Raw genomic sequence first — 22,048 nt, forward strand, 5'->3', positions numbered from 1 at the left:
ACTCCTACCCCTCTGGCTCATCTCACAGACTTCGCCAGGTGGCTGGCCCCACAGTGGCCTCCTCTGGCAATTGCTGTCCCAGGGCCATGCGAAGGGAGGGCCCCCCCGGTGGCAGAGGGAGGGACAAGGGTCCAGGGTGGGCCAGCAGGTGCTCAGCAGGGCCCATCCCACTGGAGGATGAACTGCAGTGTCCCCTTGCTCATGTGAGACTGGCCGCCAGCTCTGCTGGAGGCCCATCATCCAAGGGGTCCTGAGTGATGACTGCCCTCGGTGCCCCACCATGGTAGCAGGCTGGGCAGCCTCTCACTGCCCACACCCACTGTGAAGACAGCTGCAACAAAGGTTCCGATGTGACCCTGGTAGATGAGGCCCCGTGCTTCATGCCTGAGCCCTGGGTCAGTCCCACCAGAAGTACAGTTTCCAGGGAGGGGCCAGGGCCTGTGGCTCACCCATTTTTGCTGAATGGCACCCTTTGCCCTGGTCACCTCCCCCAGTGACATCCGGGCTCCTTCCTACCCAAGTGCACGCCTAGTGCAGACATCTGAATGATGTCACCCTGTGGAGTGGACATGTCCCTTCATGCAGGTCCCCAGGGCCTCCCACTGTCCCCAAGCCTTGCAGTCACTGGAACCTGGAATTCAGCCAGCCTCTGGAGCTCTGGTCACTAGCCTCCTTCAAAGCTTGTTGACACAGTCCCTACCCCTGGGGCCCCCAAGGGCCACAGAGCACATCTGGATGGTAAGCAGATGGCGGAATGCTGGTCGGGTGGACAGGAAGAGCCAGGGGTGGGGCCCAGCCACAGGGGGACTTCCTAGTACTCCAGATCCCAGCTGCACAAGAGGTGGGGGTGCTGGAAGTGGGTGGTGGGGTGTAAATGCAGGTGCTGCCAGAAAACACTCGGCTCCGTCTGGCCTTCCTGGGACAGTCCCCACTGGTGCCTTACTCCTGGGCAGTTGGGGGCAGCAAAGCTCAGGGCTGGGCCCATCCAACCCCCTCCCCCTGCCAGGAGGGGATGGCCTTGAGCTGGCTTTACTCTCGCCTCCAGCCACAGCTTTTCTGCCACAGACTGTGGAAGGGCGTGGCCTGGTGGCACCAGGATGGGGTTGGGGCCTGGCTGAAAAGGAAGGTAGACAGACCCCAGCAGTCCTGGACAGGTCCTGATCTGACCTCTCTGGCTTCCAGTGAGGGATCCTAGGGTTGGCCAGCTTAGCTTCAGGAGATGGAGGGAATAAGGAAATGACTGCAAACAGCACCTGGGCCCTGGGATACCTGCCCCTGGGGCGGCCGGGTCAGAGCTGAGGCCTGAGGGCCATCTAGTGGGTGGGGAGGGCAGAAGGGCTTTCCATTTAGAGCACCTAGGAGTACACAAGGCCCTGCTTCTTTCCAACCCTCAAGCTGCCCTCTGTGCTCTGTACACACATACACCTGTGTGCACACATGTGCACACCACCAGACATACAGACATGGATATGTGCATGAGCAAATACTTGTGCCCGATTGTGGGCACACACGTAACCCATTACAAACACACCCACCCACACAGACATGAACACATACAAATCCACACCCCTGCACAAGCACATGGGCCCTGGCCACACCGACGGCTAGTTGTAAGGTGACAGTGGTTCAAGATGGGCAAGGGTGCCTTGTCAGGAATCCTGCCTGACCCTCCAGCTGGTCAGGTGGTCTGTGTGAGGGGAAGTGGGGCTTACCTGGGAATGGGCCTTCCGTGGGCTCTGGGACATCATCTGTGACCTTTGGACAGGCAAGCTCTGAGAGGGATAGCCCCTGTGTGTTCTAAACCAGGAGGCAGGCTGTGTGCCCGCAGTGGGGTCTGTACTTCTCTGGGAGTGATGTGGTTGGGAAGATGCGATCTGGGTGCCAGGACAGGGGTCTTTCCTGACATTTTGAAGGATGGTGGGGAAAGGACATTGGAGACTGTCCAAGGGCCAGCTGAGCCTGGGGCTGCCTGGGCAGTGAAGGTGGCGGCCTCCATGGCCTGGTGAGAGCTGTCCTGTGTGGGGTCAGGGACCCGAGCGTCACACCCAGCGGCCTGTCTCTGAGAGCCCCATATGGCACCACTCAACTCTCAGCTTGTTGACTCACCCTGTCACCGCCTCTCCTGTGTCCTCAGCATGCGGCCACTCTCCTAGGAGCACGTGGGTCTTTCAGGTGCTATGAGTGGCCATGGGTGACCTCTGGGTAGCCACAGTTCCCATGGGTCTGCATCTTCATTCCACTCATCCACCCCCGCTGCTTCAAAGGATGGAAAGCAGGACAAGCCAGAGGGTGTTTGAACGACCTCATCCTGTGAGGGCCCTGATGGTGATGGTGCTGCCATTGCTGATATTGAAGGTGATGATGGTGGAGATGACGGTGGTGGTTATTGTTGTGGTGATGGTGACGATTTACTGAGTGAACGTGTCTGAGCTCACCCTCCAGCCACAGATGAGTAAATCAAGGCGCAGAGAGGTTAAAGAGTTCGGTGAGGCCTGAGACTGGTCGTGGCCGATGACTGAGGGTCTGACTTCCTGCCTGCTGTTATCAAGAGGCTCCTGCTCTGTCTGTTCCAGACTCAGCTCCTGTCAGGTTCCCTCTCTACCCATCAGGGTCCCGTCCCAGACCTTGGCGGCACTTGTGGCCTGGTCCCCCACAACGGACTCGGAAATGTTTGTTGAATGAAGAAAGGAAAGTGTCTAGGTGCGCCCCTCGGCTCTCACACGCTGCCGCAGAATCCTGCGGCGTCCCAGAGGCGCCCTCATGTGGTAAGTCCCAGAATCTGCAAGGGGCTGGGCACAGACCGTGTGTGTGTGTGTGTGTGTGTGTGTGTGTGTGTGTTTTGTGGAGCAGCCTGTCCTGACCTACAGAGACAATACTCACTGAGGAGAGCTGGCCCTCTGTGCTTTCTGAGCTGTGACAGGGCACAGCCTGGGGCTGGGAGTGTCCCAAGCCTGGTCTTGTTGGTCATCATTCCTGTGGGGTGCACATTGCTCACAGAGCTGGTCTTCCCCAGGGCAGGTCACAGGTCTTGGTCCCAGCTTGCGGCGCTCAGCAGGAGGGTCCAGGGTGGTCCAGCCCCAGGACAGCCCAAGTGCCCTCCTTGAGTACCTGGGGCTTCTGATGAGGCTGGGCTCCAAGGCCAGAGTGGTGTCCCACACTGGGTGGTGACCCTGGGGTGGGGAGTCAGGTGGCCCACGGGCAATTGGGGGCAGCTTGAAAGGACCTGCTGGACAAGGCTGAGGACCCGAGGCAGGGCCTGGAACCCTGTTATTGTTCGGGGAGGCTGTGTGTTTCCATCTTCCCCTGGCCCTGGGGCTCAGCTGTCATCACCCCCACCAGAGTGTCTTCAGAGCGGCTTCTCAGGGGGCCTTGCCCCGGTCACTTCTGGCCCCCATCCTCCAGCACAGTGGGCCTTGCCCTGGTCACTTCTGGCTCAAGCTCCCTGGTGGTGAGTGTTGAGGCACTGGCCCACCAGCTAGGGCAGGGAGTGGACCTGGGGAGGGCAGATACGTGCCGGTCTCTGTGTCCATTCTCGTCTAGGCTGCTGATGTCCACCAGGGAGCCAGGCAAGTCCCTATGTGGAGGTGGAGACAGCTGCAGGAATGTCAGTGGGACAAGGGGTGTATGGCCATGCCCTCACCCCGAAAATAACATGCCCCCAGCTCAGCCAAGGGGTCAGCCGAGCCTTGGTTTCCCCAGGGCTCCCTCTGTCGTCCACCCCAGGAGATGCACTGGTCTTGTTCTCTGTGCTAAGAACAGGGATGTGAAGCTGAGGAGGGAGGGATGTGCTGAGTGCAGGGCCTGCCTGAGTGTGGGGGCCCTGATTCTGTGATCTCTGCTTTGCAGCCCTGTGGGGGTGTGGAGGGGATGTGGTGGGGTGTGTGTGTATGAGAAGACCCCACCACCTCTCAGTCCCTCTGGAATGGGGGCTCCACACAGCGGCAGACCCTGCCCCCTCCCCTCTCCCTGCTGGCAAGCCCAGGGAACAGCCCTGCACCACTCCTGCTTCTCGACTGTCACTCATTGCTCTGCACCCCACCTGGCTGCCGGAAGCCCAGGGGTGAAGACTGGGCTGCCGATGAGCTGTGCTCTCAGGGTCCCTGCCAGGCCAGGAGATGACCAGGTAGGTCGGAGAGCTGGGTTCCTGATCTCTGCCTTGGCAGAGGATTGCTGGGTACCTGGACCTGAGGGCACCCTGCCCTGGAGGCAGGGTCAGAACAGGGCAGAACATGTAGGGAGCATGTAGGAGGTGACTCTCTGGCCTGGGCTGACTGCTGCTTGGCCTCGCATCAGAGTGGGCTATGCTGGAGTGCCTGGGGGCGGGGGGTGCCCCAGGGGTGTCTGGAGGCTGCTGTGGACAGGCAGCATCAGACTTGGTGTTTATTAGGTTTCATTCAAAGCAGAAAAGCCCTTTCCACAGGGCTGGATCCTTGGGCAGACCCATCATGGGGTAGAGGGGGTCCCTGGCCATCTGCTAGAGAGTGTCCTGGCCTGGACCCAGGCTGGTACCAGCCCCAGTGCAGGCATGTTTTGAGTACTCAAACAAGCTTGTGGTCCCCAGGGTGACTCCTTGGACCTCTGCAGGGAGTGTCCTGTGGGCCAGGCACTGGCCAGGAGCTCGGGGGCCCAGTTCTTCCCCAAGAGTGGGGTCAGGGGTCCATGTGCAGGTGTGTGAGCAGGGAGGCTGAACACAGACCCGCAGGGCTCTGTGGGGTGCAGGGCGCAGGCCTGGCTCTGTCCTGCAGCACGTGGCCCTCCCCGCACTGCGGCTGTCACGCAGCAGTAGCCCGGCCCGGCACCGCCAGCCCGGCAGAGGTCCTGAGAACCCCTAGCACCACGGACCTGCTGGGGGATTGGAGCTTAGGCATACTGTGACCTCAGACCTCCTTTAGGGGAGGGTTCTAGGGGGGCAGAGCCCCAAGCTTCTTCCTGAGGCCTCCCACTGGATCCTGGCCAGCCTGAGGAATATGCTGAGGTGTCCCCCACACCTGGTGAACCACTTGGAAGGTCCATTCTGGTCAGGAGCCATGGCCCCAGGAAGGGAAGTAAACAAGCAGAGAGCCCAGCCGATACCCGCTCCAGACAGCCAGGGACGTGGGGCTGCTCCCTCAGGAAGAAGGTGCAAGCTGTCCCCTGATACAGCCACAAGAGAAAGCTCAGACAGGACAAGGCCCCCGCCTCCTTCCACACCTAGCGGGGACACCCAGACCTAGGGCTACCCTGAGGCCCCTGCTGGGCTCCTCCTTCCCCCTTGACCAGAGGCCCTTGGGGATGCTGTGTGCACCCCTCACAGAGGAGGGAAGAAGGGACCAGCCGTGCTGCGCCACTGTCGGGCTGCGGTTCTCTTGGCCTTTCCTGTCCTCCACGGGCAGGAGATCAGAGGACCCTGTCCTAGGGCTCTGTAGTGACCCTGATGTGGTGCTGTGGGGCAGATGGAGGCCCCTGGCTCCTGTTCCCATGTCTCAGGGCTGGGCTGGAGGGCTGAGCTGCAGGGGAGGCGTGTACCCTTGTTCTGCAGCTGCAGGGGGGTGGGGGGGGGGTGGTTCGGCATGGAGGGCCCACAGCTGGAAACCCAAGTTGTTCCTGTGTGCTGATTTTCTGCTCCCGGCCTGGAGTCTGGGGGCTGGGAGAAATGAGGGAGACCAGGGCTCCTGACCAGGCTTGGAGCCTGGCTGGAGGGGAGCATCCTCACCCGGTTAAGAGGAAACAAGCAGCCGCAGAGCCAGGCCTGGGGGCTCACCGGAGGGGAAACGGGGCACGCGGGCCTGGCCGGAGAGGACCGTCTGCCCCAGGGGTGACCCAAGATGCTGTCAGGATGGGGGTGCCTGGGGTTGAGAGGGGCACAGAAGGAGCCCAAGGCGCGCGCAGGCCAGGGTGCCAGCAGGTGGCGCTGGCTCCGAAGACAGAAAAAAAATGCCTGCAGCAAACCTGAGTGGGTGTCACTGCGGCTGCAGATGGTGGGGGAGGGGTCTCTTCTCCCCGGGGCTGCGGAGCCTCACGTGCCTCAGTCCCGCACAGTCCAGAGGTTTGGGGCGCCATGCGGTCAGGCACATCCATCTCCCTCCTTTCGACCCTGGCTGGCCCTGGGTGTAAACTGCCGTCCCTCCTCATTTTGACCCGTGTCCTTGAGGTGTGGAGGCCGTTCCAGGAGCTCAGAAAGGGCCACCCCCACCCCGTGGCCCAGTGGACTGAGGAAGGACAGACTTTGCAGTGACCTCAGGCCCTATCTCACCCCTTCCGTCGTAGCCATGGCAACTGCCCAGCGCGCCGCGGTTGGGGCGAGTGGCCCTCGGGACACTGTTGGCCCCGCGCCCGTGGCGCTCCTGTCCCGCGGGGCCACCCGCCGCCAGCACCGCGGACAGCGCTCCGACCAGCCCGCGGGGTGGCCCTGACCTCCCCAAACCCAGCCCGCGCGGCCGCCGACTCCTCACCGCTCTCAGTCCCCCACCGCCGCTGCCGCCAGCGCCCACCCCCCACTCTGCCGCCCCCCGCGGACCCTCCCTTTGTTTCCCGGTTCTCGCTGCCCTCTGGACGCTCTGTTCTGCGGGTACACGTGGCCGCAGCCTCGTCTGGGCCGCAGGCTTCCCCCTCGGCCGCCCCCACCCGCCCCGCAACGCCCGCGGCGTGCGGGTCCCTTTGTGTCCCGCGGCCAGGTCCCCGGCCCGGCAGCTGGGCCGCCCTCTGGGAGGGCGCATTGTTCGCCGGATTTGTCCGCGGCGCGAGGGGCCGCCGGGGGCCGGGCTAGCCTTCCTCCCGCGGGAGGGGCACCGCGCCGGCCCGGCTCGCGGGCCATTTCCATGAGAAAGGAGCGGCGGAGGCGCCTCTCTTGGCATTCACCGCGTGCCTTAATTGTATAGACATTAAATCAAGGTCCGCTGTGAACACGCAGAGGGGCCCTCAGGGCTGCAGCGGGCGGCGAGCGGCCCGGCCCGGGTCGGGGCAGCGGCTCCGGTTCGCGGTGGGTCCTTGCCCGAAGGGCGCGAACGCTCCGGCGTCTTCGCCGCGGGGCGCGCGGGGCGGGGGCGCTATGCTACGCCGACTGTGCCTCCTCGGACTCCAGCCTGGATCCGCCCCCAACTCCGAAGAGCCCACTCTTCTTCCCCTTCCGCAGCAGGGAGGGGGCCCAAGCAAGCCCTTCGGGCGTCCCCGGAACCTGGCACCCCGCGGAATCGCGGGCAAGGAGGCGCTGGAGGCGACAGGGTGAGCGAGCGAGTGCGCGCCCGGCCGCCTGGCGCGGGCCGCCGAGGGGTGCGGTGCCCGCTCCGGCAAAGCGGCTCGAGCTTCTCCGCAGCGACCTCCCCCGCAGAGCCCCCACCCGGCACGACCAGCGAGCGCGTTACGAAAGCGGCTAAAAGAAAATCTCGATGCTCAGAAAGGAAAGCCAGTCTCTTTTTACAGCCCAGCGAGCTCGCCCTCCCCACGCGCCGGTACCCGCGAGACGCTCGAGCCATTGGTGGAGAGAAAGCCGGGAAGACACGGAGAAGGCGCTCGCGGGACTTGTCCCGGCCCGGCCCCGAGCGCAGTTACCCGTCCAAGGCGGGAGCTGCAGCCGCCTCCTGTCGCTCCTCGGCCTCCGCCGCCTCCGCCTCCTCCTCCGGCCCCGCGCGCCTCGCGGGCCCCGGACGCGGCTGCCCGGGGCGGAGAGCGCGGGGACGCCGCAAAAGGAGCCGAGGAAGTCCCTGAGCTCCACGGGCCCGCTGGGAGCCGACCGTCAACGGGCTCAGCGCGGCGGGCGCCCAGCTCCTGCTCACCCGGGCCGGCCCAGGAGCGACTGTCCCACGCCCGCCGCCGCCGCAGCTGCCCCCGCGCGTATCCGTGCTCGGCTCGGGCACCGGGCGATTATCACTGGGGCGCGCGGTGACGTCACCCGGACACCGGCTCCGTCGCCGCCTCCCCGAGGTGTCCTTGAGAACTGCGGGGCACGCGCGCCGCGCACACGCGCATACACGCACTGCGCGCCCGGTGCCTCCCGCGCACACTCGCCGTGTCGAGCTCCGCGCGCTCTTCCGTTAACACGGACGCCGCCCTCGAGCGCCCTCGACCGTCCCCGGCGCCCCGCGGCCGCACGTCTACCCACGGGAACGTGTCTCTCTCATCCACACACACACCAGGACCCTCCCGTGCCCCTCCCGCACCCACGCGAACGCTCCTCCTGAAGCCCCGCGGCCGCAGCCCCTCTGAGTGCACGTTGACAACCAGCAACCACGCCTCGGCTGCACACGGCTTGGTCTCACACGCAGACGCACCTCCGCACGGCCTGCGCCGCAGGTTCGCGCTTCCAGTCTTTCCCCCATAAGGCGCACATCGTCACTACCCACAGCGCCTGCAGCCCCCACAGGAAAGGAAGGCTCGGGAGCCCAGAGCTCGGAGCGGCCCACTGGGTAGTTATCTGGAGGAGGGAGATAGACACCCCATCAAAGATCACTCTCCTTGCTGTGTCTGTGGGGTGGGGTGTTCTCGTCCGGGGTCCACGGGCCGCGGATTCACAGGCAACACCTCAAGGCCTCATTCACACCCTGTCCTTAGAGTCCTGAGGGCTGAGCCTCATTCGAACCTCTCAGGCCAAGGACCAGTGGCTCCCCGAAGCCAGACCTCCTCAGGCCTCCCCACTGGCCTTTGTTTCAGTGCAGACGGTGAAGGAGCCTCAGGCCCAGGCCCGGCCAACAGGCCCCTCTTCAGGCCCACACAACCCCTGTGCCATCTGCCTCAGAGCAGAGCCTGCTGACCCTCCCACCTTGGACATGAGGTCCTGTCCCTCCCTGCTGGCCCTCTCCAGCACTGCAGGAGCCCCAGGGCAGCAAAAGCGACCAGGGCCGGCACTCAGGGCTGCTGTGCGCTCCCCCCGCCCCTCCACGCGGGTCCTCAATCCGCCAGGATGGCTGTCACATAGGGCCCTTCCCAGCTGCAGTTCCTTGCCCTTTGCTGGAGTCGGGAGTGGCCCTTCTCCCTTGCATGGGGTGCAAACTGCCTCCCTCAGCCCAACATCCAGTAAAATCCCAAGCCTGCTGGGTTCCCAGCCACAGCCAGCCCAGGCCTGATGCTTGCTGGCAGGGGTGAAGGGCGGGGGACGCAGGGCAGCCGGCAGAGACTGCGTTGACTGCAGCCTCTAACACAACTGAGGCGCATCCCCACAGGCAGCGGGGGCCGCTGTCCATGGTGTTGAAACAGAGCCCCAAACCCCAGTCTCATCTTGCCCGGCCTCGCCTCTGGACTTTTTTCACCCCACTCCCATCTTCTCCCTAGAAGGGTTGGGGCATACTTCTGCCCTCCTCCTTTGATTTCCTGGATGAGAAGTGGTCGGATCTGACTTCCAGCTCCCTGCAGCTTGTCTGCATTCTATGGGGGAGGGCTCCTCAGGTTTATGGATCCCAAATCTTCCTTCAGATTCCCCTTTGTACCAGACTGGCTCCACCCAGAGCCAAGAGAGGATCACCAGCCTTCTGAGGCCTGCTCTTTTCTCTGGCTGAGCACTTCCATTCTGACTCCCCTCAGATCTCTCCCCAGGCAGGTAAGGTGGGGGTGTGTGCCCCATGCCTTGGATCAGATCAGCTTTCTGTGCAACCCCAAAACAGCCTACAGTATTTGCTCTTGGGATCCCGAGCACCCACCCACGGAGCCTAAGGCTCACCCCTTCTTCCATTCCCAGGTACCCGTGGCCCCCAGCTCTGGCCCGCAGGAGGAAGGGTCGCCTTGGGCAAGGGGTGGGTGCTGGATGAGAAAAGACTTCCTGCCCTGCCCGTCCTCCTGCGTCAGCCTGGTGGGGACCTTCTTGGTGGCCCTGAAGCCCCTGAAGGTTCTGTAGAAGTCAACTCACGGCTGCTAGACCCCCGCTGGGTCCTTTTGGCTCCTCAGGTGCCGGCCGGCCTCACCGCACCCCAGCCCAGCCATACCCGAACCGTCTCTGCGCCGCTGCCCACGCTGCCGCTTCCGCCCAGCACACCGAGAATTTGGGTTTGTGGATTCGTTTATTTGCCAGCTCCACGGATCGGGGCAGGGGCTCCTGGCTCCCAGCGGAGGGCGCGAGGAGATGCGTGGCCGATTGCTCAGTGCTCCGGGTTCCGAGCTACTGCCTCCATGCGCACAAAAGCAACTTGGAGGTGGGTCAGGTGGCTTTGCAGGGCGGGGGCAGGGAGGAGGGAGGGAGGGATGCAGCCGAGACCCCCTTCCTCCTCCCCTCCCCTTCCCTCCGCCACCGTGAAAGGCTTCGAATAACGTGGGATTAAACAAATCCACAGAAACCAGGGAGGAACCCCCGCCCTTTCCGCTCCGGCTTCCTCGTCACACCGCCCGCCCCTCCTGGGTGCGAGGCCTGTCATTCCTCTAGAAAGGGGAGGGGCCGCGGCACCGCTGGGAACCACTGGCTCTCGGCCCCTCGACCCTTGACTGTGCCCTGGATCCAAGGTGGGAGAGGAAGGGGAACGGGGCCTGGGACCTGAAGGGAGTAGGGAGAGGCTGGAGGCCAGCTGCAGGGGCCTTCAGGGCAGATGTAGCCTGGGACGGGGAGGCTGAGAGCCTCAGCTTGAAGGAGGGGGACAGTTTGCAGGCACAGGGCTTCAGGGTGCCAAGGCCAAGCCCTGCTCACGGTTCAGCCCTGCTCTGAACCATGTCTTGGGCATGGTCCACTGCTTCCAAGCTCCGGCTTGTGGTCCAGGGACCTCAGAGGCCCCCATATAGACCTACCCCTGCAGCGAGGCCCTGGTCCCCCTAACACCCCCAGGGAAGCTCCTGGCTCCCGCTCATTCCCTTCTTCCCTCCACACGGAGCAGGTGCCTGATGCCGTTGGGGGAGGGGTCCCACCCCCAGAAGGGACCCCCCCCAGCCCCCGTCAGGACACTTCTGGGGCCTCTTCCGCCCCCTATGTGCTCCCAGGGCACCGACCAGTGGCTTCTCCCTGTATGACTTCGGGGTGTGCTGAGAGCAGGTGCAGCGCGAGCCCCCACAGCGTAGAGGCTAGGTCTCTGTTCCCATCCCTATGCTTAGGTCTGGATGGGGCCCGATGGGAGGGGTTCCTCCCTTCACCCTTTGAAGTGGGTGGGGGGCCGGACGCCCGCCACGCCTGAGTGCGGAGGGCGAGGGCGGGAGCAAGGCCACCACAAAGACTGCGATTGTTAGCCGGCGGCGCACAGTGGGCGGGGCTCGGGGGCCAGCATGGAAATAAGGCTGCAGCCCCTCTCCCGGCTCCCGCCCCTTCTCCTTCCTCCCCGGCTCCAGCTGGTCCAGCTCCACAAGGAGGGACCGGTGGAGGAGCGCCCAGCAGGCCCAGAGGTGCACCTCTCCTGCTGGGTCATCGGGCTGTGCATGCCGAGGGTGGTGGTCAGGAGGCCAGGTGAGTGGCGCACCTGGACAGTCAGGCACAGTGGAGGCCAGTGCAGAGTCCCAGGCAGGGCACGGTGTGAGGGGTGCTGGCCGAAGCCTGGCCAGTGGGAGGAAGGGGCCTTTTGTTCCCCCGGCGCCCCTGCCCGACCTCCCTGAGGTTTCAGGTGCCTCCTTGGTCACCCAGCCACTCTCCCCTGCTCTGGGCTGGCTGCCCTCCTCCTGCCAGCTGCATCCTGGCAGCGGAGCAGCCCCTGTTGTCCCCAGGCCCAGCCCAGGTCCCAGAAGGCGTGTTGTGGGGAGGGGTCCCAGGCTGTCCCCCACTCACCCCGCCTAGGGGTCTAGTGTCAGCAAAGTGCCCCTGGGAAGATGAGGGTGAGGGCTTGCTGCCTCTGCTGCCCTCAAGAAAGCACAGACCAAGTCGGGACAGGAGCAGCCTGGGGGCTAGTCTCCCTGGGGTTCCTCCAGGGCCTGCAGAGCCTCCACACCAGCCCTGAGCCCCTTCTGCCTGGCTGCAGGGGCCCAGCCCACCAGGGCATGCAGGACCCCATGGGAGCAGGATCCCCTGGACTAGAATGCCTGGGCCTCCTTGGAGAGCTGGGAGCAGGGACTGATTTCCTTGGCCCTGAGGCCTCCCTCCATCAGACCCCTGCCCCACTTGGCTGTCTCCTCAGACAGGCAGGGTGATGGTGGGATGATGAGCCCAGCCCAGGGCCCAGGTTGTCTCAAGTCTGCACTGGTAGGGGCTCTGCCTGTCCCCACCGCCTCTGTCCACAGCCTGGGAGAGGGGCGGGCCTGTCCCCACCAAGGTCCCCTCCCCGTCTCAGAGGTGAGGAGGCAGTTCTGCCCCAGGGCACCCCGTGTGCCCCCTTCTCCCTCAGCTCCCAGAGGCCCCAGCAAGGAGTCCACCCCAGCAGCATCCCAGCTGGGGCCGGCCCAGGCCTAGATTCCGAAAGACTGCCATGGCTTGGCTCGGATCTGGGCCTCTGGCAGCCTTGAACACAGCATGGTGCGGGGGTACCAGAGTGGCCTTCTGCTGTGCACTCCTTCGGTCTCTGCCTCCTCCACCCGAACTGCTGTGTCTCTAGTCCCAGTTCTTCTGCCTCCAGGCGAACTCTTTCCCCTTGGTCTCTGGGTCTCTCAGATCTGTGTGTCTCCATCTCTCTCTGCACCACCCCCCATTTCTCCCTCCTTCTCTGCTTCCTCTGTCCTGCCCCCTGCCCCCACCTCTGTTCCCCCACCTCCCTCCACCTCTGAGCGTCTGGCTCCTTTTCCTCCCTGACCCACACCTCTCTCCAGCCTCTCAGACTTGCCTCCTCTCAGGGACAGGAGCACTTTCCTGCTGCCCTCTTCAGGTCTGCCCCCACCCTCCAGGATGTGTCATAGGGAGTGTCCCCTGCTGGGGGAAACAGGTGGAACTTCCCACCAGGCCTTGGGAAGTGAGAGAGTGGCAGAGGGATGAAGGGGAGGAGAGGACAAGCTATGGTCCCCAGGAAAAAAGACCCTCCTGTCCAGCCAGTGTTTACCCCCGGGATTGGTGGGGAGGATACAAGAGCCCAGGGGATGTAGGTGGGTGTGCTGCAGTGGTCAGCAGTAGGGGACAGATGCTGGACCAATGCTGTGTGCCCCAGGAGAGGGGCAGGAGCATGCTGGTGGGAATGCAGAGGGGCTGCTCAGACTTGGGGGCTGGGGGCCTACACTAGGGGCCTGGGGTTGCTTGGTAGGAGTATCCTGGGGTGCAGGTGGGGGAGGGGAAGCTGGTCATCAGTCATCGTGTTACTCAGAGCCTTCAGCCACCCGTGGGCTGGTGTGGAGTCCAGGAGTCTGTTTGTGTGCATTTCAGGGTGAATGTTTATTTGAGACAAGGGGTAGTGGTTTCCCACTAATGGTGGAGTTCTAAACTGGAGGACAAGGGCATGGCAGCCATTTTATTTGTGTAAGACTAATGTGTTAATGATTGCACATGTCTGAAGTAAGATGGTCCTGGGGAGCTTGTTCAGAACCCTGTTTCCTCCCGTTTGGAAGGCCCCAGGTGTTCCAAGGGCACCTAGTTTCCACCAGGACTGGGTGAGGAGCAAGGAGAAAGCAGATGACCAAAATTGGGCCTATGGGGAGTCCCAGAATGTGGCCCATCAGAGGTCTGGCAGCCTCAGGACAGGAGCCTCTGGGGGTAAGTGATTTGCCACCTTCTGTACCCCCATGCATGACCTCAGGGGTGAAGGGGGTGGTGACTTTCTCTCCTTGTCAAACCCTCCCCAAGGATGCCAGTTTGACCTGGCTCTGCCTTGGAGATCCTGATGGACCCCAGGTAGGAGGAGACAGGACCCCCAGAAAGTGCCTGTGGCTGGGCAGTGGGCAGGGAGCTGGGCAGGGAGCTGTCCAGGGTGCTGCCCAGACGGCCAGGGTGTCTTTACCCATGGATGGTGCCCAGTCTTTTTTGAAATGACCCTCTCTCTGGTCATCGGCCCACCCTTCGTTTGAGAGGGGCAGAAGCATACCCACAGCCAGCCACAAAGTGTGGGGACCTCCAGATCCTTCCCTGGGCTTTTGAGAGGCACCTTTCCAGCTCATATAAAGCTCTGGCATCACCCCTCATACTCTGGGTGGCAGGAATTCAGGGGATTATTGGTGAGGGGCCGCTTTCCAAACACCTGGAAAACCCCCTGGACTGTAACCTGTGCACCACCTCAGTCCAACAGTGACCGTACCTGCAGGCTTCAGGAGAGTTCTGGGCTGCTAACTTCCCCTGGGCCTTGGGGAGGTCCCTGCTGGACCCGTCTACGAGATGAGGAGGGGGATATGGGGCCCTCCAGGACTCTTCATGGCTGTCTGGCACCCCACCCCACAGCTTGGCTGGGCCTCAGGACTCCTGTCCCCCCTGCCACCCCAGCCTGGGGCGTCTGCCCCGCAGTGCTGGCCAGGACAGGTCTCCACAGCCCCAGCCCTCTCCCCCTGCCCTAGTCTGTCACCCAGCCTGTCCACTGTCCTCTGCAGTGTAATCCCCCACCAGCTGCCACCCTCAACTAGGACCCCGTCCTCTCAGCCCTCACCAGCTTAGCAGTTTGCATACAGTGCTCCCCTCCAGGGTGAGACCCAAGTGCCCAGCTGCCACCAGAACTGCAGGACTGGTGCCCACTCTGAGTAACCCCCTTGACCCCAATGTAGGAGGTGGGTCTGTGTTGTGTTTACCTGCCAGCACCTTCCTTGACCCCTCAGTGTGCTCCTTGAAGACGGACCACGTGAACCTCCTCACTTGGGGGCTGGCATTGGGCCCTATGGCACCAGATGCAAGGAGTTGATCTCTGGGGGACTCAGAGATGCACAAGCTGCAACCGGCCCTGGCCTGAGGGTCAGGGGAGGGCAGGGAGTGGGCAGCTGCCAGGGGAGGGGCCGAGGTGGAGGAAGCAGACAGGCAGGGAGGGGCGGGGGCCACCATAACTCCTGCCTCTCTTCCTACCTGGATCCAGCTGGAAGCCTGACAGCCAAGGCGCAGAAAAGTGGTCAGCCCCCTGGCTGCAGCAGGACAGCAAATGGGGGAGCGACAGAGTACCCAGCTCAGGTAGGGCTCAGGTTGGGGCCCAGGGAGGGCTCAGGTAGAGCATTCGTGGAGGCTGTGCCTATTTTCTCTTTGAACTGGGCACAGGAAGGCTTATCTGACCACACTGGCAGGGTCTGTGAGTTTCTCTTGCTGAGAGAACTGAAGCTAAGATGCTGCAGTGACCCCTGGGGCCTGTGGCTGGTCAGGGAGCTCAGCACACAGGCCCATATGCCCAAGCATCCTCTCCCGGGTGTGGTTGGTCCTGAGTGCCCAGAGACCTTTTCCTCCATCTCGGTGGCAGGCAAGCTGGTATGTGGCTTCCCCTCCACCTGTCTCCTCTGGATGCCACCTGCATCCTTGAGCTGCCCTTTAGTCAGTGTGGGTGGGTTCCTGCCCACCTCCATGCCAGGCACCCACCTCCGCCCTGGCCCAGGTTGGAGGTTGGGCAGGATGGGGAGAAGCAGAGTGTGCAGGCTGGTGGTGGGTCAACCCAGTGCTCAGAGCCCACGGGGCAGTGAGCAGGACTCAGCACCATGCGCTTGATGAGCTCAAGAGACAGCTTGCCCAGACTCGGAGTGGGAGGGCCCTGACTTCCCCAGTGGCCCCAAAGAGCATGCATGGAGGCAGAGGGTGGGCTCTTGACGGGTGGACCTGGACCACAGAGGGAGGGATGCAAGGGAAGCAGGCACACAACCCACCCTCCTCTGAGGGCTGCTCAAGACTTTCCAGAGGAGTCCTGCCCTCTGGGCATCCAGCTGGGATGCCTGGCCACACACCCAGAGGTGATGGTCCACAGTCACCCCCACCCCCAGGCCCCTCCCACAGAGCTCCTTTGTAGCGGTTGTGGCCCTTGCCCTTGGGGTATATAACCCTTGCCTCAGGCTCTGCTTTGTGGGGACCTTGACTGAGACAAGCTGGGGCTCTGGGAAATGGCTGGGGTGACACTGGAGAGGCTGGCCAAGGCTGGGGTCACTGCTGTGTCTCTGCCCCAGTCAGATATTGTGAAGTAAGAGAGGGGGTGGACAGGTGGACGCTTCCTTCAAAAAGTCCACTTCACTGTGCTTGGGCCCTGGGTGGGAACTGGAATCCTGCGAGGGGACCAGATGGCCGACTGAAAGACTGCGGGGACGCCCTCTGCCAGGGCTAGGTCTGGCAAGGGCAAAGGGGTCTAACCCTGTGGACCCCCTCCCCTAGGCTGGGTGGAGAGCCTCAGAGCCTGCCCCCAGACGGCCAGCGATCAAAGAGAAGAGTGGATCCAGGAAAAATCGAGCTGCCAAGTGGTTGATTGGCTTTGCCTCCATCAGCCTGATGAATATTCATGAGGTGCGCTCTCTTCGTGAGCCAGAGCTCTGCGTTCAGCCTGTGCGCCTGCGTGTGCGCCTGCGTGAGTGCGTGTGTGCGGTGCAGGTCACACACGCCTCTTCCGCTGCGTGCAGGACGCCAGCCCGCGCTTGGCCCGGATTGGCCCAGCGGCGGTCTAGGAGATGCCATGGCAACCCCTGGCTGGTTATCTGGCGGGTCTCCCCTTCTTCCCTTTTCACTTCAAGCCCCTGCAGATAAACCCTAGGCTGATGGTGCAAATGTCTGTGCTGGATGTGCACACACAGGTGTACAAGTATCTGTGAGCGAGTGTGCAAGAAGCAGGGAGTGGAAGCAGCGGTCACCACCCCCCAGAGCAGGCAGCCCACGGGAACTCGAGGGGCCCACTGGCCACAGCGGGTGTGGGTGGGAGTCTGGTTCTAATTTCCAAAAAGACTTGAGGCAAGGCCACCATTTTCCTCGTGGGAGGAGGTGGGTGAGAAATTGCAACCAACATTCTGGAAATTTGTTAAGTTTCCTTTATTTGGGGACATCAGGGAACTTAATTCTTTGATGTCAGCGGTTCATCGGGATCAAGAAATCAGAGGCTTTGGACCCAAAGTCAACCACTGACATCTACTCAGCATCACCGCGGGGCAAACTTCCTGCGTGTGCACAGGGCAGACATTTCTGACACCCCACCTCCTCTGAACAGTGTGTGTGAGTGTGCATGCTCGTGTGCGTGAGTGAGGTGCACCCAGAGGTCATGGTCCCAGCTGATACAGACGCACTTTGTGAGCCAGGAGGCAGACGCATTTGCACCTCCGACTGAGAACCAGGTGACGGTGTGATTGCTGTGGAGAAGCCCCAGGTCAGTTCCTGCTGGGTGCTCGGATCCTGGGAACCCTCCCTCCGCTTCTCCCTGGCTGTCCTGAGAACGCCATCCTGTTGGCAGGGGCTGTGCTCCCATCTGGATGGTGGTGGGTGAGGGTATTTCAGCACGTCCTGGAAGGAGCAGGGTGCATGGTTTTCCATCAGTTGGGGCGCTGTCAGCCCAGGTTCCTGGTGTTGAGGGAGGGGCTTGCCCCAGGGAGTAAGGAGGGCTGGAGAGAAGGGAGGTGGGCTCTGCTGAAAAGCCCTTGAAAGGCAGCCCTCAAGGCCTTCTCCAGGGCTTGGGGTTGGGTCCCTGGGAGGGCCTGGGTGGGCAGTGTGAGCAGCGCAGGGGCCCATGGTCCTGGGTGCACCTGAGTGTGAGGGTGGGTGGGTGTCCTGGACAGTCCAGGAGACTTGGAGAGGCAGGGGGCAGAGTATCCCAGAGAGAGAGTGTGAGAAAGGCAGGGAGGAAGGGCCTGGAATGGCTGGAGTCTGCACGAGGACCCCTTGCCCCAGAAGCGGTGTATAGAGAATTGTGGGCCCCACAGGGGAGACGGTCTGTGGTGTTTGGAGGTTAAGGAGAGAGTGAGGGGCCTGAGAGGGTCTGACACACCCTTCCCCACTCCTTAGCTGCAGGGCCCCTCGGGAGTGTGGACAGTGGCCAGTGGCTGGTCGCCCCTCAGTGGGGTCAGACGGGCTTCAGAGGACCAGCCGTGGCACCAGCCTCTCTGGTTCTCCAAAGGAGGAAGTAGGGACCCCAGGACCACGTGGCTTATGGTGCCCGGGGCGGGGAACCCCTGCCGTCAGGTGTCCCTGCGCCGCCGGTGTGTTCAGGGTGCAGCTGGCGGTCACTTCACACGCTCTTCCTGCCGGGCGCCCAGCCCGCACCCTGGGATGCACAAACACTGAGGGAGAGAGGTGGCACAGACCGAGGAGCGTCACCGTGGAAATAAGGTGTGTTGGGAAGCTGCAGCACAGAGGAGCTTGAGGGCAGGACGCCCTGATGGTGGGCGCTGGTCAGTGACAGGTCAGTCCTCCTACAAGTGTGGGAATGGGGGCATGCTGGGCTAGGGGAGCCAGAGCTGCCAGTGGCCCCACAGCTGGCTGTTCTGTAGCTGCCGCTGTGTTCTCCCCTGGCAGGTACGGGTGGGTCTGTGTGCAGGCTGAGAGGCACCCTCTTTGGGAGCAGTGGTCCCACATGCCCCTGGGAAGGACGCAGGACACCAGGACACCAGCCTCTTCCTTCCTTCTGCTTCTCCAGGGAGAGGCACCTCCTCCTCCAGTCTCCCCGCCCCACCCCATGCAGAGAGGAGGTGGTTCCACACCTGTAGCCAAAGCTCTGCCAGGAGAGCATCTCCTCATGGCTCTGGGAAGGGGTGGCCTCCCGCAGCCACGCCCTGCACCCTCTGGCATCTGTCCCTCTGGCAGGGGCCCAGGGGCTGCCCACCAGCCCTAGGGACAAGTCCAGCAGCTCCTCCGCCCAGCACTGCTCTTGCCCATTTGGGGGAGCAGTATCCCTGCAGAGTTTAACGTCTTGGTGAGCTGCCCCCTGCCACCTGGAGTGTCACTGGTGAAGACAGAAATCAGCAGGGTAGGGTGGATGTCTGCTCACCCCAGCCCTTGTGCAACAAGGACCATAGGCAGGGTGTCTCCAGGCCTGTGCTCAGCCTGGGGGAAAGTTGTCCAGCGGCCAGCATGTGGCCTTGGCCGTCTAGTTTCTAACCAGCGGTCAGAGCCCAGACCCCCGTGAGCAGCCATGAGTGACTCTCATACTGAGAGCGGTCAAGAGTCCTTCCAGAGCCCCCAAGGGGCCAGGAGCTCTAAATGCCCCAAGGAGGACCAGGAAAGAGCTGCCTGGAGGCTGGAGCTCATCACTCTGGGCTCCAAGGGGGCCCGTGCTGCCTGCCATGAGCAGTCTGGTGCTGGGACGCTCCTGCCATCAGTTGGCAGCCAGCAGATGAGGGGAGTGGACGGCCAGCAGCCCTGGCCATCTCTGGGGAGCTGGTCTTCACTTAATACCTCCCGCTCCCCCGGGACTGCACCAGCCTGACTGCCACCACCAGCAGTGCAGTGAGAGAACTGAATCTGAGGCTTATCTCTGGAAATTAATCCAGCTCAGGGTGGGATTAACTAGGACATCCCTTTAGATAGTGGAACCCAAGGTCAGGGAGACGGGAGCTGGGAGCAGCCAGCTGGGAGCTGCTGAGCCCTGATTTTCCTCTAAGTAGAGCTGCTGGTCACCACGGGGAACTGGGCAGGGGCTGAGAGCTGGGGGTGGGAAGGGAGGTATTGATGAGGGGGCAGGGTTTGGCCCAGAAGTTCTGGGGGGAGCGGTAGAGGCTTAGGGATGGTGGTCTCCAGAAAATAGAGGGAGAGAGATGGGAGAGGGGAAGAAGGGGCAGTTTTTTGCTGTTTCCCTGGATCCTCCCTGCAGCCTTCCAGGCAGAGGTCCTGCCCACCCCCAACCCTCCATTTTATAGATGGGGAAACTGAGTCCTGATGCTTCCTGCCCCCATCAGCACCCCAAAGGCTCCTGTCCAGCCAGGTTGTTCCCTCGTGGGCTGCCCACAGTGCAGACAGGTTCAGGCCAGCCAACTAAGGGGCAGACAGGAGGGGAGGCAGTGCTCTAGCTGCATCCCCCTGCTCCCCACCGCCTGCCACCCACCCCCTCCACTGCTTCCTCCTGCTCTCCTTGTCCTCCCCTGCCTTCCTTCCCCCATCCTTGGTGGTCCAGGGGACCAAGGGGACGTGGCCCATTGAGGGAGGGTCTCCCTAGAAGAGCAGCAACCCCCTCAGGTACTAGAGAGTCCTAGGACAGTGACCACTCCTGGCCTGTGGCTGGCTGCACCGTCCAGCCAGGAGAAGGGTTTCAGACAGCTTTGTCCAGAGTTGTGGATTTTGGCAGTAATTTTATGGAGCTTCATGAATGCTTGTTCATTTTCTTTGACTAGACTTTGATTTAAAATCCAGGGCTCCTTGGAAGGGACAGGAGAGAAATTTACCTAATTCATCACCTCTGTGTGCAAACACATGAAGAAGAGACACCTCTTTGAATGGGGCCTCAGGCCCAGCACCTTTGCAGGGTCCACACGCCACCCCTGCCCCCACAGCACACACCTTTATTACTCTGTTAATTTGGAAAACAGGTCATGGGAAATTGCATTGCTTAAAGTAGGACACCAATTATAACACTGCATTCTATTAAAATGAGAGCATCTCAGGGATCTTTGTTAGTTTACTGTAATTAAAGGCAAAGTGTTCGGAGTTTAGTTGTCACTGGCTCTCGACCTCGTGGTGGCCTCGCCTCTGGCGGGGGCGTCAAGGCGGCTCCAAGACCCCAGCATGCGTGGCGCCTTGGCTCATGGTTTGCCACAATCAGTTTGTGATGCACGTCCCAGCAGCACAGAGGACGAATGGATAATAAACTCACCGCTGCCCTTTGTTAATACAAACGAGACAGAGTTCCGTCCACTAGCAAAATGGGATCGCTGTCTCGACTGCATTCAAGCTGGGAAGCAGTGCCTGCAGCAAGCACCAGCTCAGCAAGGCCTTGAGGGGCTGGGCGTCTGTGGGGCAGACCTGACTCCAGCCGGGCCAGCAGCACCCGTGATCTTGTTCTTGAAGCCACACGTGCTCGTCTGCAAGCTCCAGGAGGAGGCCAAAGCACAGAGAGGTTGAGGAGCTTGCTCATGGTCACACAGCCAGTGTGCCTGCCCCTCACTCTGGTCCACCAGAAAACAGGAGTCTCCTCCCCAAAGACAGGCTTCAGTCAGCTCCCAGATAGGGCAGCTCAGGGAACTAGGGTCCACCTTAGCCCCCTCCCCTGCCCCGAGGAGAAAAGAGTTGCTCCAAACCCCACTTTGCTGGGTCAGGGCCTCCCAGAGAAGCCCTGGATGAGATGGTAAAACAAAGGCTTCCCAAGGAAGGGCTGTGTCCTGGGGGCTGGCAGCTGAGGGGGCCACACCAGAGGAGGGTTTGGGAGTGGGATGAGGTCCCAGGTGTGGTGACGTCAGCCTTGGGGGGGTGGGGGTAGCTTCACTGGCCTGGCCGTGTGCCAGCCCCACCCGCAGCACATCTGCCAGGTGATAGAGGAGACGTGGGCGCTCCCTTCAGCCCCACGAAGGGTGACCCAGACAAGCTGCCTCAGGGCCTGAGCTCCGGCTGGCTCAGGCCCCACAAAGAACACTGAGGGGAGGACCCTGTGCCTTCCCTCATGTTGACAGTGAGGGGCAGCCACACATGCTGCAGCCAGGACCTCTCCCCGCATGCTTGCTGTGTGACCACAGGCAAGTTCCTCAGCGTCTCTGTGCCTTTGTCCCCTCTGTGCGGCATGCTCTGGTCTGGCTGCAGTCCGATGCCCAAGCACATCCAGGTCACACGGACAGCCTTGCTTGTTAATCCCTATTAACTGTGACGACACCGACAGTCCCAGCGTGGACCAGAGGGACTGCGGGAGGCTCTGGATGGGCACCATCTGGATCTCCTGGGAGGAGGCCTGGAGAGCCCTGGCCTCTGCCCCGGGCACCAGCCTGGACAGGGGGCCCCAAGGCAAAGAAAGCCCTGGCAGCTCGTGGGCCAAGGAGCTGGGGTCGGCGTCTCTCACTGGGGGTGCCCTGCGGCTGGGCTTACTTACCTTTGAAGCTAGTGTTATTGCAAAAATCACTCTGCACTTTATTTTAAACAAAAGGCCCCTGAGTGGCTCTTTGCTGTTGGGATTGCGCTGTTTTTATTGCAATTTACCTGCATTGCTGTGATCAAGTTAAAAACACACTCTAAAAATAAATGCTCCTCTTAAAGCGTCCTCAGATTGAGCTGCCCAGGCTGATGCGCTGTGTGTCCCGACTGCAGGCGAGTGTGTTCGAGGTGCCAGCGTGTCTCCCCAACGTGGGTGGAAACCGGCCTCGCCCAAGATCCTCCAAGGAGCCGTGTTCTCCGGGGCCTGGAGGCCCAGCTACTGGGCTTCTGTGTGTTCCTCCTGCTGGGAGCACGGGGGCCTTCTCCAGGCAGAGGTGCCCCGAGCTACCT

At 62.3% G+C, this 22,048-nt stretch overlaps 1 protein-coding gene and 1 non-coding gene across 2 annotated transcripts; one reads left to right on the forward strand and one right to left on the reverse strand.

Moving 5' to 3' along the window:
- Positions 1–6,813: 6,813 nt before the first annotated feature.
- On the reverse strand, positions 6,814–6,900 carry MIR124B (microRNA mir-124b). The gene has a single exon (NR_030796.1). It is a non-coding gene; the product is annotated as a microRNA mir-124b (primary transcript).
- Positions 6,901–7,027: 127 nt separating this feature from the next.
- LOC112449310 (uncharacterized) lies at positions 7,028–21,830 on the forward strand. The gene is made up of 8 exons (XM_059892792.1): positions 7,028–7,200; positions 7,439–7,962; positions 8,200–8,268; positions 9,853–10,097; positions 13,339–13,483; positions 14,781–14,872; positions 16,046–16,174; positions 16,954–21,830. Exons 1-8 carry the CDS (start codon positions 7,028–7,030, stop codon positions 16,999–17,001), a joined length of 1,425 nt encoding a protein of 474 aa, XP_059748775.1. The 3' UTR covers positions 17,002–21,830.
- The last annotated feature ends 218 nt before the right edge of the window (positions 21,831–22,048 follow it).

The sequence above is a fragment of the Bos taurus genome, chromosome 13 (genome assembly GCF_002263795.3).
Source record: "Bos taurus isolate L1 Dominette 01449 registration number 42190680 breed Hereford chromosome 13, ARS-UCD2.0, whole genome shotgun sequence".
Classification (NCBI taxonomy): domain Eukaryota; kingdom Metazoa; phylum Chordata; class Mammalia; order Artiodactyla; family Bovidae; genus Bos; species Bos taurus.

What these genes read in the sequence shown, in the direction of transcription:
- LOC112449310 (XM_059892792.1), top strand. Translation starts at nt 7,028, where the DNA reads ATGCTACGCCGACTGTGCCTCCTCGGACTCCAGCCTGGATCCGCCCCC. An exon ending in ATACACGCACTGCGCGCCCG is followed by an intron (nt 7,963 to 8,199) that starts GTGCCTCCCGCG and finishes GTTGACAACCAG; the next exon opens with CAACCACGCCTCGGCTGCAC. An exon ending in CCGCACGGCCTGCGCCGCAG is followed by an intron (nt 8,269 to 9,852) that starts GTTCGCGCTTCC and finishes TTGGCTCCTCAG; the next exon opens with GTGCCGGCCGGCCTCACCGC.